This window comes from Eubalaena glacialis, chromosome 3, assembly GCF_028564815.1.
Source record: "Eubalaena glacialis isolate mEubGla1 chromosome 3, mEubGla1.1.hap2.+ XY, whole genome shotgun sequence".
NCBI classification, from domain to species: domain Eukaryota; kingdom Metazoa; phylum Chordata; class Mammalia; order Artiodactyla; family Balaenidae; genus Eubalaena; species Eubalaena glacialis.
Genome location: NC_083718.1, coordinates 150,907,637 through 150,927,254, shown reverse-complemented (window position 1 = coordinate 150,927,254; position 19,618 = coordinate 150,907,637). Strand labels below are relative to the sequence as shown.

The window sequence follows — 19,618 nt, the reverse complement described above, 5'->3', positions numbered from 1 at the left end:
TCTTATTAGACCTTTGTAGCATATCCTATCAGTGTTTGAAATGTCAGCCATGATGCAGCCCTTCATTTCCTCAAAGCTGCATATTCCCGCCTGAATACTCTATATTCATATAAAACCTAGTTACTGAGTAATATATTTTAAAAGTGTTTATTTTTGTGTCACCTTTTGTAATGGTACTGCCAAAAAAAGACAGTCTTCCACCTTAATGAGAAGATTATCTCTCTCTGAACAGCAGGGTTTTGGATTTTGGTTTTGGTTTTTTTTTTTTGCGTTTTTTTACCTTTTTGTAAAATAAGACAGATGCAAAGACCATAAATAACAAATGTATAACTTAATGAGTGAAAATAAGATGAACACACTTGAAACCATCACTCAGGTTAATAAATAGAACTTGTCAGCTACAAGTTGATCACAACTCCCTCCTTCCCCACAAAAGTAATTTCTGTCCAGACTTTAATGATAATCATGTCCTTACTCTTTTAAATAGTTTGTCATCCAACTGTTTACCTCTAGGCACTTAGTTAATCTTACCCATTTTTCAAAATTATATGTCTTTTGAGTATCTTTTATAAGTTCCCTCTCCATCCCTTTCTTTTCCTTATAATTTGTGTATTAACGAATCCAGCCCTTTGATTTGTAGAGTCTCCCTCAACCTGGGTTTTCTTGATTGTATGCTTGTAGTGCATATTTCACTGACTTTGTATTTTCTGCAAATTGGTAGTTGGATTTAGTGACTTAATCAAACTCATGTTTGATCCCTTTGGCAGGACCCTCAGGTGTTGTGCTCTTTCATTAAGGAAGTACATAATGTCTGGTTGTTTTTCTTTCTGTGGTTTTTAGCAGTTGTTGACACTCAACCCCTAGTTATTCATTGGGGATCATGGTGATATTCTAGAAGTTTCTTTTTTTTTTTTAAGAGTTGTTTATTTATTTTTGGCTGCATGGGTTTCTTTAGTTGTGGTGAGCGGGGGCTACTCTTCGTTGCAGTGCACAGGCTTCTCATTGCAGTGGCTTCTCTTGTTGCGGAGCACGGGCTGTAGGCACGCAGGCTTCAGTAGTTGTGGCACGCAGGCTCAGTAGTTGTGGCTCACGGGATCTAGAGCTCAGGCTCAGTAGTTGTGGTGCATGGGCTTAGTTGTTCCGCCGCATTTGGGATCTTCCCAGACCAGGGCTCGAACCCATGTCCCCTGCATTGGCAGGCGGATTCTTAACCACTGCGCCACCAGGGAAGCCCTCTTTTTTTACTCATTAGTTGGATTACTTTTCTAAAAAGCCACTTCCTGTTAATATACATTTCATTACCCAATGGTATATGAACCACAGTTTAAGGATATTAACCTGTATAAATGGGAAATTCCTAGATAAACTTACTTTTGAACAGCACCTCTTGATGCTGAGTGGGAGCTTGATAAATCTGGGAAAATTAATTAATACATTTATTTGATAAGTATTTATTGAGTGCTTATTGTGAGCCACACACAATGCTCCCTGTTGAGGTACAGTGGTGAATAGGTCAGTCTACTAGGGGGGTTATGATAATGGCTATGAAGGAGGTGTTTCAGGGAGACCTGATTTAGATTGGTGGGTCAGAGAAGGCCTTTCTAGAGAAGTGTCATTTAACTTGAAATGGGAAGGATGAATAGAAATTAGGTAGAGAAAGAGAGGAAGATTTCACTCAGAGAGGATATTATATTTAGTAGCCTTTTCCTGGGAAAGAGCTTGGCTTATTGAAAGATCAGAAAGAAAGGCCACTGTAGGGTGCGGGGGAGGGATAGATTGGGAGTTTGGGATTGACATGTACACACTGCTATAAAAATAAAAATAAATAAAAGAAAGGCCACTGTAGTTATAACATTGTGAGTTAGGGGGAGAGGGTTACCTTAAGAGGCAGTAGGAGCCTAATCATGGGTAGTAAGACCTTATAAATAGTGTTACATATCTTGAGATTTATTTTAGGTACAGTATAGAAAATTTTACCCATAGACTTATAGTAGGGTCTGAGCCTATCTAATATACATCTCTTTAACATATGTACACCTCCATAGGATGACTTTTCTGGATGGACTGGAAAGTGATCATTCCCATTTGTTTCAGGCTTTGCAAAGCTACCCTGGATGCCATCCACACAAATGATGTTTGGATAGAGACAGTTAGAGGGTTGAAAAGAATCCTAAAAACTCATCTTCTGTCTATGTTCAAAGGTGTCTGGAGAAGCCAATGAAACTCAGATTGCAGAAGCATTGAAGCGGTACAGTGAACGGGCATTCTTTGTCCGGGAAGCTCTATTTCACCTTTTTAGCCTGACTCATGTGATGGAAAAAACAAAACCAGAAATTTTAAAGGTAAGAATAAGAAACTGCATATGAGAAATTTGAAATTGTCTTCCTAGATAGATGATAGTTTTGTGAAGAAAATTAGTGAAAATTTGCATTTACTCTTTGGTTTTTTGTAATGGGATTGATAATGTATAATTTCAGTTATTAGCCATAAATGAGAATGAGAGGAGATAGTTGCATAGTGTTACTGAAGTTTTATAGTAGTCTCATTTAAGCAATATAAATGCCTTCAAGTTCATATTTAACTATCTAAAACCAATAATCACTGTGATATGTTTTCACCAGCTGTAGTAGAAAATGGAATATATGACTGGAATCAGGACACTGCTTTGTATATTACCCCTGTATTGCTTCCATATAGGCTTTTTTAAGAAATACAATATTGGAATTTTATAAGGCACTTTTCCATGCAATTTATGAACCTCCTGTGCTTTTGTAACTAATCTGCGTTATTCCTCAATTAAGATATTTTAACCAAGACAGCTTTTGAAAGGCAAGAAAGGAGGATTCTTAATTTTGTTGATTACTTAGGACATTGTCAGAATGTGGTCCTCTATCCATCAGAAATCTGGGATACTGCTTATTTTAAGAAGCATATTCGTGAGAGGCTTTCCTGGCGGTCCAGTGGCTGAGACTTTGCCTTCCAGTGCAGTGGGTGCGGGTACAATCCCTGGTTGGGGAGCTAAGATCCCACATGCCTGGTTCAATCCCTGGTTGGGGAGCCAAGATCCCACATGCCTCGTGGCCAAAAAACCAAAACATAAAACAGAAGCAATATTGTAACAAATTCAGTAAAGACTTTGAAAATGGTCCACATCAAAAAAAAAAATCTTTAATAGGGGCTTCCCTGGTGGTGCAGTGGTTAAGAATCCACCTGCCAGTGCAAGGAACAAGGGTTTGAGCCCTGGTCCGGGAAGATCCCACATGCCACAGAGCAACTAAGCCTGTGTGCCACAACTACTGAGCCTGTGCTCTAGAGCCCGCGAGCCACAACTACTGAAGCCTGCACGCCTAGAGCCTGTGCTCCGCAACAAGAGAAGCCCCCGCTCGCTGCAACTAGAGAAAGCCAGCGCGCAGCAACGAAGACCCAACGCAGCCAAAAAATACATAAATAAATAAATAAATTAATTAAATAAATCTTTAAAAAAATAAAGTAAAATAAAAATAAAAAGCATATTTGTGAACCTCCAAGAAATGTAGATTCAATAGGGCTGGGTACAGGAATTATAAGGAAAATTAAGAGTACCTCAGGAATTCGTGAGGTACAGGAATCTGCATTTTAATAATCCCCCAAGATAATCCTTATGCACATTCAGTTTAGAAACCAATGAGTATAGGACTATATTATATTTGATACCTCATTTAGTGGGCACGACAATCCAAAGAGATAAGTTTTATCTCCTGTTTTACAGATTATGTACCTGAGGGTCTGTGAGGTTAAGTAACAGAAAGTTAGTGTCAGAGCCAGAAATGCGTTAACCTCCCAGTTTCTTAGATTTTGAGAATGGGGTGTTTGGAAAGGAACCAGTAACATTTAAGTCCTAAGGTGTTACCCCCAACATCTGTCACCTCCTATGTACATACCAGAGGATGTTGGCACTTGGTAAATGCATTATCATTTTTTTGTTTTGGTTACTGTGAACCTGAGTAACAAAGGACCAGACCTCTAGTCCTGATCTGAAATATTTACTCATTCATTCATTCATTCATTCGGAGAATGATGCAGAGAGAAATGTGATTCTTGCAAAGGAGAGCAAAGGAAAAAGGTGGTAGTTGGCTGAAGAAGTGTGTGGTTTTTGTTTTTTTTTTCTTTTTTTGGATGGGAGAAAAAAATAGCTTGTTTGTATGCTGATATTAATGATCCAGTACAGAATAAAAAACTGATACAGGAGTGAAAGGGAAGAACAGCTGAAGCAGTGTCCTTGAGTAGACAAGAAGGGAAGAATCTAGCATATAAGTGGAGGGATTACCTTTAGAGAGGAGCCCCAAAAGGTCATTTATGGTAACAGGCAGGAAGACAGCATATGCACACGTGTATGCTGGTAAGGAGGTACATGTGGAAGTGAGAATCTGAAGTTCTTTATGATTGCTTCAGTTTTCTCAGGGTAACTGGAAGCAAGGTCTTCAGCCAGTAGTGAGGAATGGGGAGGATTTGTTGGGGATTTGAGGAGAGAGGAAAAGGAGAGAAGTAGTTATGTCAGCCAAAGGGAAGTGAATGGATTTTATGGTACTCTAACTTTAGCAGTGTTCTTAAGGAACTGAATGTTGGGATTTGAAAGTGAAGTTTGCTACTGGTTTACTCTCTTCAAGTCAGTAAGAATTTGTTTAGTGCTTAGCATATAATAGGCCCTGAACTAGGTCTTGGAAATACAAAGATGTTTTCCCTGAATAGAAAAGATTCTTTAGCCTTACAGAAAAGTCTCTGGACATGAACAACTTGATACCTACCTTGACCAGGTGGACAGGAACTAAATATTGGTGAGTAACTGCTATGTCCTAGGCTCTGCACGTGAGGATAAAGAAGATACTTAAGACATCTTAGAAATTATTATAGATCAACAAAGTAATGTTGCTATATGAAGAGAGCTTATATTTATAAGTTGGATCAAAAGAGCTATTTTTTTTTTTCCAGCTTGTGGTTACTGGGATGAGAAACCACCCTATGAATTTGCCAGTGCAACTTGCTGCAAGCGCCTGTGTGTTTAACTTAACGAAGCAGGATCTTGCTGCAGGAATGCCTGTGCGACTCCTGGCTGATGTGACCCATTTGCTGCTCAAAGCCATGGAACATTTTCCCAATCACCAGCAGGTAAGCATATGGGAACTCCCATTCAAATAGTCCTTTTAGTGTCTCTTACCCATCTCCCACCTCCATACAGTTCATTTTAGTAGACCAAGGCTGGAAATTCAAATGCCTTTGGAGGCTGTGAAGTAATAAATTTATGGTGTGACTAAGTGCAGGACAATAGAGAAGTAGAAAACTAGAGAATGCTTTCCTTGCCTAAAAGTATTTCAGTCCAAATGTTGAGGGAAATAAAGCAAGCCATACAAAACATCTTGCACCTAGACCTTGAGTTAGTGATAATTTCAGCAAACAGGCATAGGCGTAGAGCTTTTGTTCTGAGCCAGGCACTGGTTCAGTACTCAAGTACTCAGTACTTAAGTACTGGGATAGAGAAATGAGTAAGACATGGATTTTCTATTTCTAGCAGTATAGGTAGACTACAAAACCTGTCCTGTCCTCAGGATGAAAACTAAAAATGCTGCTTGAATTACATTTTTAACTCTTAAAATTTAACAGTGAGTTGGCAAGTTAGTAAAAAATACTCAAAGGTGCAAAACCAAGTAAAAATGGCAACCCAGATAGGTGAGTGGGTCATTAAAGCCAGCTTCCCTCATTGAGAGCAATTGCCAAACTAGATGAACTTTAGGCTTTGATGTTCGTGGACTCTGGAAGCCAGGTGAACAGAAGACAAAATAGGACCCACCCAAAGACCACCAGAAGGGAGGGAGATTAGCTGGAGTTATCCTATTTATTACCCTATTTCTCACGTAATAGAAAAGATTTAAAAAAATGTGCAAGTAAACTTATATGGGCCCAGTGGAAGTCAGTCTTTGAACAGTAGGTGGGCAGAATAAAGGTTTTAAGAAATAAGTGATGTTTTATCAATCTTTCTTTTTTTTATAGAGTCTACCCCTGTTTAAAAAATAAAATAATATTTTATTCAGGATTTTTTTTCTCCCTTTGGTTCTTTAGTTACAGAAGAATTGCCTCCTTTCACTTTGCAGTGACCGAATTCTTCAAGATGTTCCATTTAACAGGCAAGTGATAGCACTAGAACTTAAAATGGGGCAAAATGGAATTTTAGAAATACGTCTTGGGTCATTTCTTACCATTCAGGATATTCCTGGTGTACAATTAGTCAAGTGGGTGGGATTGTGCGTTGCCTTATAGAATGCTAAATCTACTTTCTCTAATTTAGTGCTTTGACATTCATGATAACAGTTTGGCCCCTGTTTTCATAGCCCTTTGCATAAGAATTTATATTGATTATAGTTTTTAGAGTATCTGCACAATATTGTGGGCTGAAGAAATTGAGGCATATAGAAATTCAGTGTCTTGCCCGTGGTTTTGTGACTAGTAACTGCTAAGCTAGAAAGACTCAAGTCTTCTAGGCCCAGTGTTCTTTTCTCTGTATCATACCTCATTATTATTGTTATTTGATATTTAATTATAGAAGAAACTTTTTAAGCAGAGGTTAAGGGAGACCAGATAGCTGGATTCCAGTAAGTATAAAGGGTTTCCTTGTTTTCTAAGATGTGATTTGGGAGCTAAACAGGTTTTTTTTTTTTTTCATTTTACTATTTTAAAATATAATTTTTTAATGATGGTATTTTGAAGAAGAAATTTATACTTTATGATTTAATGAGAAATGTCTTTCTCAAGCAGTAATTTTACTGTGAATTACTTTTATTTGGGTAACAGTACACTGTTATCTGGCATGGCTGAGGCAATGAAGTATTCCATTTACTATCTGAAATAAATAGTTTGGATAAAAATATAACTACATATATCTCATGTAGATTGCTAATTTTATTTTATAAATATATTGAACATCTGTATTGATCACATGAAGTCATAGGTAGAAAAGACATAATCTCCTAAAGAAAATTATAAACTACCCCAGGGTTGGCAAACTTTTTCTTAAAGGGCCAGATAATAAATGTTCTAGGTTTGTGAGCCATTGGGTCTCTGTTGGACCTACTTAACTCTGCTGTTGTACCTCCAAAGCAGCCATAGACACTTTATAAACAAATGGGGATAACTATGTTCCAATAAAACTTTAGAAAACAGGCAGCTGGGCCCACAGCTATTACGATCACTCAAGGTAGGCTATCATTTGCCCTTGATGTAGCCTGTGCACTCTGCTAGAATTGAGCTTCTTTGTGGTAAGAGACGGTGATTGGTTAATCTTGCCCCTAGTACTTAGTACTTAAGTGGATGTTTAATGGATGGATGGATGAATGAATGAATTACGAGTATAATAGAAGACAATCATTCATAGAAGAGGATGACAGAATGTACTGGGCCCCCAAGCAAAGAGGGAAAGATTCCATCTGCTTGGTGATCATTAAAGATTTCATGTTAGTGATGGTATTTAAGATAATAAAGATAACAACTAATGTATGAAGCACTTACCAGGCACTGTGCTAGGTGTTTTACATATGCTTATTCAGTCCATACAGCAGTCCTGTGAAATTGTTACTCTTGTAATCTTCATTTTACAGATGAGGAAACAGAGGCACAGAGAAGTTTAGTAACTTGCTCAAGGTGATAAGATAGTAAGTAGCAGAATTTAGATTTAAATCCAGACTGACTCCAGAGCTTCTACTTTTTATATCCATGCCATATTGCCTTGAAAATGAAAACTGGTTGAGTTGATTGTTTTGTGTTTTGGGAACTACACAGATAAAGGCACAGAGGAAGACAATACTAGTAAAAAATTAACCTTTATCAAAAGTTTGGAATGTGCCAAGTTCTGTACTAAGTCTTAAGCTTTATGTGTGATATCATATACAACAGTCCTATGGAATAGATCATATTATTTTACAGACAAGAAAATTGAAGTTCAGAGAGATTAAGGAAGTTGCCCAGGGTCCCAAAGTTAGTAAATGGTGAAGGTGATATTTGAATGCAGGCTGATTCCAAAGTGTATCATGTTCTTAATGACCTGACTGCATTGCCTCACATGATAAAATAGTTTATTTTATTATTATCATTAACATTAGATAGAGCTAGAATTCCAACCCCAGAATTCAAAGAACTTTGGAATCTGCTCTTAACTACCAGGCTATATTACCTCATAATTATGGGCATGTTTGGGGACTAATAAAGTTTCCACATGTCATATCCTCTCTTTTCCTGCTTTCTTTTTTTCTCTATAGCATATGTCAGTACCCAAACAAACCATATATTTTACTTATTTATTTATTATCTGTCTTCCCACTATCTGTAAGCTCTAATGAGAGTAGAGATATTTTCTGTTTTGTTCACTACCCTCTCTCCAGCACCAAGAACAGTATCTAGCACAAAACAGGAGCTCAATAAATGTTTCGGAGTGAATGAATGAATGTTCCCATTGTGCTAGGTACTGGGAGGAACCCAGAAAATACTTTAAATTATTGCTATAGTATAGAAATCACTACAGAATAGAAATATGTTGTAATTCTAGAAGATGAATGCCAGATATTTTTGACCATATTTTCCAAACTCTTGTTCCTTTACAAGGTGTTGTCAGAATTAATAATGACATCATCTCCACAACACTAAGTGCACTTGTTATTCTCTTATCAATTAGGAGGAATTTTCCCCTTCCTTCTCACCTACCTAAATTGTAGCATCAGTTCCCAGCTGGAGCTTTGAAACTATGCCTGGGGCCTCCAGGATTAATTCATGAAACTCTTTGTGTGTTTTCAGGTTTGAAGCAGCCAAGCTTGTCATGCAGTGGCTCTGCAACCATGAGGATCAAAACATGCAAAGGATGGCAGTTGCAATCATTTCCATCCTGGCTGCCAAGGTGCGTGAACTCTTGTTGAATAATTTTCTGTAGGAAACTATTTCCCATGACAGTTACTATTTTTCCCCAAATCTGTGTGCCAGTGAGGTTTTAGTAAGCCAGGTAACTTACTCAAGCTGTGTTCGGTATCGTGGAATTCCAGGTTGATCAGAGATTTTAGTCTGACCTTTGGAGTCTGTTACAGTGAATGATATTAAACTCACACTGGTGAATTCTTGGACATTTACTTTGTCTTCTGTTTGCTTGCAGCTTTCTACAGAACAAACTGCACAGCTTGGTGCTGAACTCTTCATCGTCAGGGTAAGTCTGTACAGACTCCTAAACAGTTTTCATTTGCATTATTTTCAGGCAGTGTTTTGTATCTTCTGACATTTTATATTTTAAAAGATTATTTTTGTTACTTCTAAGTGAGTGAATTAATTTCTCTTCATTGAGGCAGCTTTACTCCTTAACAGAGATGGAAAGAGCCCTGAACTAGGAGTCAGATGACCTGGGATCTAACTTGTAAACTCACTTTGTGAATTTAGGTAAATTACCTGGACCATTGGGGCCTGAATAAACCTTAAGATCCTATCTAGTTCTAAAATTCTGTGATTTTGTTATTTATGAAGAAAATGTAGAGTCTCTGTTTTAGGCATAAGGTTGTGCTAGATGCTTTAGGGAAGAAGATAATGTAAATAGCTGATATATGATTTTACTTGCTTCATTTGAGGAATTAATATAGTGAACAGTGAAAGGTTAAAAGCTTTAAAGAGAATAAATTTAAACCATGCCTTAGGGAGGACTGAAGGAAAAAGTCCACTTAGGAGCTGCTTGTTACAATCCTGGCGTGAGATGTTTGAATAATAATAGTAGATGGAAAAGTCAAATGAGAGACTCCCTTTTTCTATAACTTACAAATTATGTATGTAATGAGAAAGTAAGTCACTCATTTGGTAAATATGTATAGGATACTCATCAGGTACCTACCACCTTACTAGGTGTTAGGGATCTACACTGAATTATATCTATAATTCCTGCCCATAAGAAATTCACAGTATAGTAGAGAAAATAGCTATGTAGACCTGGTCGTAATACAGTAATGCAGTCTAATAAATATATAATAGTAAGAGTGATATGAGTGAAAAAAGCAGTATAAAAAGAGGAAAAGGCTGTGATGGTATAAAGGAAGGAGTAGTCAATATATCTGGGCTTATTCCCAGTTCTATCACTTACTAGCTGTGTGATTTAAGACAGGTCACCTAAATTTTCTTAGGGATGATAAAATGCTTTATACAGTTGTTATGAAGATTAAATAAAAAGGAAAAAAGATTAATTGAAGGAATATGCTAAGTGCCTAGCACAAAATACGATACGTATGTTAGATGAGTAGAAAAGGATGCTGATTTTATTTATTTTTACGCTTTTCAGAGATGACATTTTAGTTTTAAAAATGGCCTTTTATTGCTATACATGTGTTTCAGTAATTTTGGCGGGAGGTGTACTCAAAGATATTAAGGAAGTAGTACACTCATATGCTTTGGGAGAAAATTGTTTAGTTTAAGTAGGAATTAACGGGAATTAATAGTAGTAGTAATGATGATGCTAGCTAACTTTTTTTTTAAGCCCTTAATTATCACCCACAATTTACAGATGAGGAAACAGAGTTAAATTGGCAAACAAGGTTACACAGTTAGTCAGATGCAGAGATTATATTTAAGCTCAGGTAGCCCAATTCTAGTGCCACACTCTTAGCCACTATGCTATTAAGTTACATAATTGCAACTAGATGTTTGTGTTTCTTAAAAATTTTTTCCTGAATTGTACATAACTTTAAGTAATAGTGTTTGTTAATGTTACTTGTATCTGTTGTTGCAGAGCTCCCTTTTACCCTCAAAAGTGTAAACTAAAAATGGAATTATGTATGCCCCATGTAGGTCTTAAAATATTTCTTTTTCAAGCTTAAATTTCTTAGGTTAAAGCTATGATAGAAATAATTTACAAATGGAATTTCAAAGCTATTATCTTATTTAAATCCAATTTAGACTTTAATTCTCTTACTATTGTATGTAGTTTGTTCTTTCTTTTTTTCTTAAGGAAAACTTGGAGTTAGAGAGAATTAGGTCTTCCAGTTCTTACTTTCTCTTACTAAGTTGACTCTGATCAAATTACTTAATATTTCTCGGACTCAATTTCCTCTCCTGAAAAATGGGGATGACAATATTACAATATAGGATATGATTTGCTGATGTGTAGTAAATATTAGATTTATTCCCTCTTCACCCCCTCCACCTTTTTTATCCCAGGATCTGAAATGAGTATATGTTGTGACCCGTTGGGTAAGATAGTTGGTCCTAAGCTTTAATCATCTTGCTTTTCATTTTATTTACAGGCAATTAATTATAGGTATGATCAGAATATTTTAAAAGTATTTATGAAAATCCTCTATTTTTTTCTTGTTGAAGGAAAAGTCTGATCCAAGAGGCTGTTTGTTGTCCTTGTAAGAACCTTTATAGGAAATGTTTGAAGCCATGAAACTAATCCTCATGGACTTGTTAGTCAGTGTTATTACCAGTAATTATAATAACAATTCAGTAATTAGAAATTAATTCTGTTTTCCTCCTTTCAGCAACTTCTTCAAATAGTGAAGCAGAAAACCAATCAAAATTCAGTGGACACTACTTTGAAGTTTACTTTGAGTGCACTTTGGAACCTCACAGATGAATCTCCAACCACTTGCAGACACTTTATTGAAAATCAAGGGTTGGAACTCTTCATGAGGGTTCTAGAGGTTAGAATGGGAATTTAGCCTACAGTTTTTGACATTCATTTATTGATTGATTTGAGCATTTATTTATTATATTTGGTTCTTTAGTTATAGGTTTCTCGTTCTTTTTACAGTCATTCCCAACTGAGTCATCCATTCAACAGAAAGTCCTAGGACTTTTGGTAAGATATAAGCATTTCCTGCTAATTTCAAGCTGTAATTATTTTCCATCTGAGATAATACATAGAAAGATGCTACTCTATTTGTAAACACTTAATGACGTTAGAAAATATATGTAATATAATTAAGTGAAAAAAGCAGGCTACAAAACTATATATACATATTAAGATTTTCACCACACTAAAAGGAAAAATATAAATTACATACTTTTTTATATATATTTTGGTATAGTACAAAGCTTCACTGTGAGCATATTTTACTTGTATAATCAGAAAAAAAATGAAAATGAAAAATGTGACATGAAAAATGTTACTAACCTACAAGTGTTCTTAGATTCTATGTTTGGTAATTGATAATTACCGCTTAAACAACTGTTTAACAAATCAGATATTCCATAAATATAGTGGATATATGTTAAAGTGAGCCCTCTAGGATTTTGAGACAAAGGTGAGGATCAGATATCTTATCACCTTTAATCACTGCAACAGGAAAAGTACCCATATGGTAAAGCCCATTTCAAAGCAGACCTCTGCTCTTGAGGAATTAGATCACAGGAGGCATAGATTAGTGTTTGTTTTCTAGATGCAGGAGTATGAAAGATGGATTTTTGGGAAAGCTGAGGGCTGGCATTTAAGGAAGGCTATCTATTTACTGTAGTTTTAGTTATATAAAGCAAAAAATGTAAAACTACCTAAATGCCCAGTAATAGAGAAGTATTAAGTAAATTATAGTATTTGATTGTTTTCTTCTGGGTTTGTAGATTATTAGATACAGAATTTGACTCAAGTCATTATAAAAGGAAAAAGGGAATTGATTTTAAATATTCAGAGAGATCTTATAGGGCTTTAAAAATGCTTTTTAAAAAAATTTCATAAAGAATACATGCTGGGGACTTCCCTGGTGGCGCACTGGTTAAAAATCCACCTGCCAATGCAGGGGACACGGGTTCAAGCCCTGGTCCAGGAAGATCCCACATGCCGCAGAGCAACTAAGCCCGTGTGCCACAACTACTGAGCCTGCGCTCTAGAATCCTCATGCCACAACTACTGAAGCCCACATGCGTAGAGCCCTGCTCTGCAACAAGAGAAGCCACCGCAATGAGAAGCCCGTGCACCTCAACGAAGAGTAGCCCCCGCTTACTGCAACTAGAGAAAGCCCGTGCGCAGCAACAAAGACCCAACACAGCCAAAAACAAATAAATAAATAAATATTTTAAAAAAAAGAAAAGCATACATGCTTATTGTAGCTAGTGAAACAGTGCAAAATGTATTTAATAAGTTTAAGGTTTTGTCCCCAACATTTCTTTATTTTCATCTCTGTGAGGTAATTAATATTAATACAACTTGGTGTGCTTCCTTCCATATCTTTCTCCATTACTTTGTGATTGAATTTTTTTCAATAATTTATTTTGAGATATAGATTCTAATTTAATTTTTCATGGTCAGAGAACATACTTTGTTTTGAGTCCTTTTGAATTTATTGAGACTTGTGTGTGGCCCAGGATATGGTCTATCCTGGTAAGTCTTCCCTGTGCACTTGATAAGAATGTATATTCTGCTATTGTTAGAGTGTTGTATAAATGTCAGTTGGGTCTAGTAGGTTGATATTATTCAAGTCTACCACAGGCTTACTGATTTTCTGCCTACTTGTTCTAGCAATTATCATCTTCTATCAGTTTCTGCTTCCTATATTTTGAAGTTCTGTTATTAGGTTCATAAAAACAGAATTGCTATGCCCTCTTAATTTTTTTTTTTTTTAATGATCGATTTTCTTTTCTTTTTTTAAAAATTAATTAATTAATTAATTTATGGGTGTGTTGGGTCTTCGTTTCTGTGCGAGGGCTTTCTCTAGTTGCGGCAAGCGGGGGCCACTCTTCATTGCGGTGCACGGGCCTCTCACTGTAGCGGCCTCTCTTATTGCAGAGCACAGGCTCCAGACACATAGGCTCAGTAGTTGTGGCTCACGGGCCTAGTCGCTCCGCGGCATGTGGGATCTTCCCAGACCAGGGCTCGAACCTGTGTCCCCTGCATTGGCAGGTAGATTCTCAACCACTGCACCACCAGGGAAGCCCTATGCCCTCTTAATTAATTGACTCCTTTATCATTATGAAATGACCTGGTATATTCTTTACTTTGAAATCTCCTTTGTCTCCTTAATATAGCTATTCCAGCTTTCTTTTGAATAATGTTACCATGGTTTATCTTTTTCCATCCTTTTACTTTTTTTTTTTTTTTAAAACATCTTTATTGAAGTATGATTGCTTTACAATGGTGTGTTAGTTTCTGCTTTATAACAAAGTGAATCAGTTATACATATACATATGTTCCCATATCTCTTCCCTCTTGCATCTCCCTCCCTCCCACCCTCCCTATCCCACCCCTCTAGGTGGTCACAAAGCACCGAGCTGATCTCCCCGTGCTATGCGGCTGCTTCCCACTTGCTATCTATTTTACATTTGGTAGTGTATATATGTCCATGACATTCTCTCACCCTGTCACATCTCACCCCTCCCCCTCCCCATATCCTCAAGTCCATTCTCTAGTAGGTCTGTGTCTTTATTCCCGTCTTGCCACTAGGTTCTTCATGACCTTTTTTTTTTTTTTTTTTTCCTTAGATTCCATATATATGTGTTAGCATACTGTATTTCTTTTTCTCTTTCTGACTTACTTCACTCTGTATGACAGACTCTAACTCCATCCACCTCATTACAAATACCTCCATTTCATTTCTTTTTATGGCTGAGTAATATTCCATTGTATATATGTGCCACATCTTCTTTATCCATTCATCCGATGATGGACACCTAGGTTGCTTCCATGTCCTGGCTATTGTAAACAGAGCTGCAGTGAATATTTTGGTACATGACTCTTTCTGAATTATGGTTTTCTCAGGGTATATGCCCAGTAGTGGGATTGCTGGGTCGTATGGTAGTTCTATTTTTAGTTTTTTAAGGAACCTCCATACTGTTCTCCATAGTGGCTGTATCAATTTACATTCCCACCAACAGTGCAAGAGTGTTCCCTTTTCTCCACACCCTCTCCAGCATTTATTGTTTCTAGATTTTTTGATGATGGCCATTCTGACCGGTGTGAGATGATACCTCATTGTAGTTTTGATTTGCATTTCTCTAGTGATTAATGATGTTGAGCATTCTTTCATGTGTCTGTTGGCAATTATCCTTTTACTTTTAACCTATATTTGTCTTTATATTTAAAGTGTGTTTCTTATAGACAGCATATACTTTGCACCCTGCTTTTTTATCCAATATGAGAATCTCTCCTTTTTATTTGGACTGTTTGGATTATTTACATTTAATGTAATTATTGGTATGGTTAGATTTGAATTCATCAACTTGGTATTTGTTTTCTCTTTGTCCTATCTGTTCTTTGTTTTTTCTTCTTTTTCTGCCTTAAAAAAAAGGCTTAATTGAGTATTTTTTTATAATTCCGTTTGATCCCCTTTCTTGGTTTATTAGCTATTACTCTAATTTGTTATGTTAATGATTGTTATGGGTTTATAGTGTACATCTTTAATCACAGTCTCCCTTTAAGAGATTTTATATAATTTCATATATAGTATAAGAACCTTATAATAGTAGATGTCCATTTCTGCTCTTCTTTCCTTTATGTCATCATTGTCATGCATTTTATTTTATATATGTAATAAACCACATAAACATTGTTTTTTAATATCAATTATCTTTTAAGGAGATTTAAATAATTTTAAAAAATTTGTATGTTCACCCAAATAGTTACCATTTCTGATGCTCTTCTTTCCTTTGTGTAGATCCACATTTCCAACTGCTCTCATTTTCCTTCTACCTAAAAAACATCCTTTAACGTATTTCTTAGTGTGGGTCTGCTGATGATGAATTCTTCAGCTTTTGTATGTCTGCAAACATCTTTATTTATTTAACTTTCATTTTTGAAAGATTTTTTTGCCAGGTGTAGAATTCTAGGTTGACAGTACTTTAAAGATGTTTGTTACCTTTTTTCTGATTTGCATCTTTCCAGTGAGAAATCTGATGTCATTGTTATCTTTATTCCTCTATATGTATATGATTTTTTCCTCTGGCTACTTTTAAGATTTGAGATTAGCAACAACAATTCTGAGTAATTTGATTATGATGTATTTTAGTGTAATTTACTTCATGCTTCCTGTATTTGGGATTCATTGAACTTCTTGGTTTATAGTTCCCAAGTTTGAAAAGTTTTTGACCATTATTTCTTCAAAAAAATGGTTTTGCACCCCCTTCCCCCCAACCCATTGGAGTCCTTGGAGACTCCAATTTCTCATATATTAAGCTGCTTGAAATTCACAACTTATTGGTGCTTTTAAATTTTTCTTTGTTCTATTTTCTATGTACATTTCAGTTTGAATTGTTTCCATTGCTATGCCTTCTAATTCAGTAATTGTTTCTTCTGCAGTGTCTAATCTGCTGTTAATCCCAGCTAGTGTAGTTTTTATCTTTAGACATTGTCATTTTCTCCTCTAGAACTTCGTTTTGGGTCTTTTTTATATCTTCCATATTTTTACTTAACTTTTTGAACATATGAAATATATTTGTAATAACTGTTTTACTGTCCTTCTCTGCTAATTTTAACATCCTTGTTAGTTCTGGGTAAATTTCAAATGATTGATTATTCCCCTCCTTTAGAGTTGCATTTTCCTGCCACTTTGCATGCCAGGTAGTTTTTGATTGGATGCCAAACATTGTGAATTTTACCTTGTTGGATGCTGGATATTTTTATTTTCCTATAAAATATTCTTGGATTTTGTTCTGGGATTAATTGACTTACTTTTAAACAGTTTGATCCTATTTGATCTTGCTTTTTTTTTATTATTAAAAGTTTGCTTTATTTTTCTGTTGAATCAAGTACTACCTCCCAATTACAGTTAGATTTTATGCATTACAAACGTTAGCACAGTTACCATCACCTAATTGACAACTGAATAATAAATCAAACTAGGTCCCAGTGGTTATGTCCACAGCTAGGTTGTTAGGGTGATCAGAACTCTTATTTGTTTGCTTTAGCTTTTAATCCTTGGTTATATCTCCAAATACGAAAGAGCTGAGAGGCTCCTGCTGTTCCAGCAAAGAAATTAACAGCAAACAGGCTCCAGTTTTTGGGAATAATTACAAGTGAGTATCTTGGCCAAATAAACCTTGTAGCCATCAAAACAGCAGATTGGGCTGTGCTGAGTTTTTCTGCAGGTCTGACCATGTCAGCCAATCCAGCACACACCAACCCCCATTTCATAATTGGAGCCCAGAAAAATACTGTTCTGGGACCTGCCGGTTGGTTGTACAATGGCCTCAATTTCTCAGGCAGCAGGAGCTCCACTTTATCAAGTACCCGGTGGTAGGTGGCCCGTAGGCCCCGGGCGCCGGCAGCTAACATTTCTGCAGACGAGTGATCATCGGCAGCTGGGTGGGGCAGTGGCCGCGTGCTCGTCCCTAGCTGGCAATGAAGGGCAGCTGGTCACTTTCCCCTGCCTCAATGCCTCGCACCCTCCTCTTCCCCAGGGTGCCCTTCCCGCAGCTCAGTCTGCTCCCCTGTAAACCACCCGGTGGTCCGCACCCAGAGAAGGTTGTGAGGGTGGAGCTGATCTTGCTTTTATGATATATTAGGAGGATCCAGAGTAGTGCTGAGGCTAGGGCTGATTATTCTGTACTACTGAAACAAGACCTTCCTGAGTACTCTGCTCAATGCCCTGTGAATGAAGAGTTTTTCCAGAACGGATGGTGAGAACAAGCACTATTCCTGGCCCTTTGTGAGTGCTGGGAGCTTTTCTCTAATCTTTTTGATGGCTCTTTTTCTCCCCTCAAATAGTTTTCTCACAGTCATGCTCTGATCAGTACTCTGCTGAATAGAGTGCTACTCCCTGCAGCTCTCCGGATTCTCTCCATGTACATTGTCTTCTCTCTGGTACTCTGTCCTATGAATTGCCTTGGTCTCCCTGGACTCTCAGCTCCATCTCTTCAACTCCATGAGCCCACTGGGCTCTGCTTTTAGTTCTATATCCCTATGCCACAGCCTGGAAACTCTCTCAGGGCAGCATCTCACCTTGTTTGTTTTCCATCTCTAACGGTCACTGTTCTTTATTACCTAATGTCTAGTATCTTGAAAACTGTTGTTTCATGTTGTGTTTTTTCAGTTGTTTTAGAATGGAGAGTAAATCTGGCCCCTTTTCGTCCATCTTGGCCAGAAGCAAGAGTCCTCATCAATCTTTCATTAAATAGATTTAAGAATGAGAAATTTGTCTTTCATACTTAGCCACGTATTTCTCATACTACTTTTTTTTTTTTTTTTTAACATTTCTTTTAGTGTAGGTAAGCTGGCAATGAATTTTCATTTAGGTTTTGTTTATGTGAAAAAGTCTTTTATTTTGATTTAATTTTCAAAAGATAACTTTTTGCTCACTATTGAAGTCCAAGTGGATATTTTTCTGTTGGGTTTTGAGGTTTATAATTCTCATAAATTTGAAAAAATTTTGGCCATTATTTCTTCAAACATATTTTTCTGTACCCTCTCTTATCTCCTCTCTTTCTGAGACTCCAATTACAAGTATGTTAGATTGCTTTAAATTGTCTCAAAAGTCACAGAAGTACTCTGCTGGCTTTTTTGGCAGGTTTTTTTCCTTTTTTCTTTCTGTGTTTTGACTTTGCTGTTTTCTATTACTGTTTTTTAGTTCACTGATTATTTTTTTCCTGCAACATATCATCTGCTGTTAATCTCATCCAGTATATTTTTCATTTCAGGTACATGTATATATTATTTCTAGAAGTTACATTTAGATCTTTTTTATATCTTCATTTTTTTTCTCCTCAGGCTTATATTTTTCTTTCATTCGTATCATATTTATAACATTTATAATAACTGTGTTTTTTAATTAATTTATTTATTTTATTTTTTTGGCTGCGTTGGGTCTTCGTTGCTGTGCATGGGCTTTCCCTAGTCGCGGTGAGTGGGGGCTACTCTTTGTTGCGGTGCTCGGGCTTCTCATTGCTGTGGCTTCTCTTGTTGCAGAGCATAGGCTCTAGGCACGTGGGCTTCAGTAGTTGTGGCGTGCAGGCTCAGTAGTTGTGGCTTGCGGGCTCTAGAGCACAGGCTCGGTAGTTGTGGCGCACGGGTTTAGTTTCTCCGTGGCATGTGGGATCTTCCTGGCAGGGCTCAAACCCATGTCCCCTGCATTGGCAGGCAGATTCTTAACCAGTGTGCCACCAGGGAAGTCCCTATAATAACTTTTAAATCCTTGTCTACTGATTCTACTATCTCTGTCATTTCTGGGTCTGTTTTTATTGACTGACTTTTCTCCTGTTTAAGGATCATGTTTTTCTGATGACTCTTTGTATGCCTGGTAATTTTTAATTGGTTGCAGTCATTGTGAAATTTAATTTACTTTGTTGATTAGTAGTTTTGTTGTTTTCCTTTAAAGAATCTTGGACTTTGTGCTGGCATTCAGTTAAGCTACTCACAGATCAAGTTGTTCCATTCAAAGCTTATTTACAGGCATACCTCATTTTATGCACTTCACAAATACTGTGTTTTTTACAAATTGAAGGTTTGTGGCAACTCTGTGTCGAACAAGTCTGTCGGCACCATTTTTCCAACAGCATTAACTCACTTCGTGTTTCTGTGTCACATTTTGATAATTCTTGCAACATTTCAGAATTTTTCATTATGATTATATTTGTTATGGTGATCTCTGATCAGTGATGTTTGACGTTACTACTGTAACTTGCTGAAGGGCTCAGATAATGGTTAGAATTTTTT

General features: G+C 36.7%; 2 protein-coding genes across 2 annotated transcripts in view; one reads left to right on the top strand and one right to left on the bottom strand.

The window, feature by feature from the left end:
* ZYG11B (zyg-11 family member B, cell cycle regulator) overlaps positions 1–19,618 on the top strand; it is a 73,684-nt gene that overhangs the window by 35,244 nt on the left and 18,822 nt on the right. The window contains exons 4-10 of the mRNA XM_061186587.1: positions 2,202–2,342; positions 4,969–5,145; positions 6,094–6,158; positions 8,815–8,914; positions 9,164–9,214; positions 11,523–11,684; positions 11,795–11,842. Of these exons, the coding sequence (XP_061042570.1) occupies positions 2,202–2,342; positions 4,969–5,145; positions 6,094–6,158; positions 8,815–8,914; positions 9,164–9,214; positions 11,523–11,684; positions 11,795–11,842 (744 nt within the window). The remainder of the gene's footprint in view (positions 1–2,201; positions 2,343–4,968; positions 5,146–6,093; positions 6,159–8,814; positions 8,915–9,163; positions 9,215–11,522; positions 11,685–11,794; positions 11,843–19,618) is intronic.
* On the bottom strand, positions 16,812–17,242 carry LOC133088578 (mitochondrial pyruvate carrier 2-like). The gene has a single exon (XM_061186586.1). It carries the CDS (start codon positions 17,240–17,242, stop codon positions 16,859–16,861), a length of 384 nt encoding a protein of 127 aa, XP_061042569.1. The 3' UTR covers positions 16,812–16,858.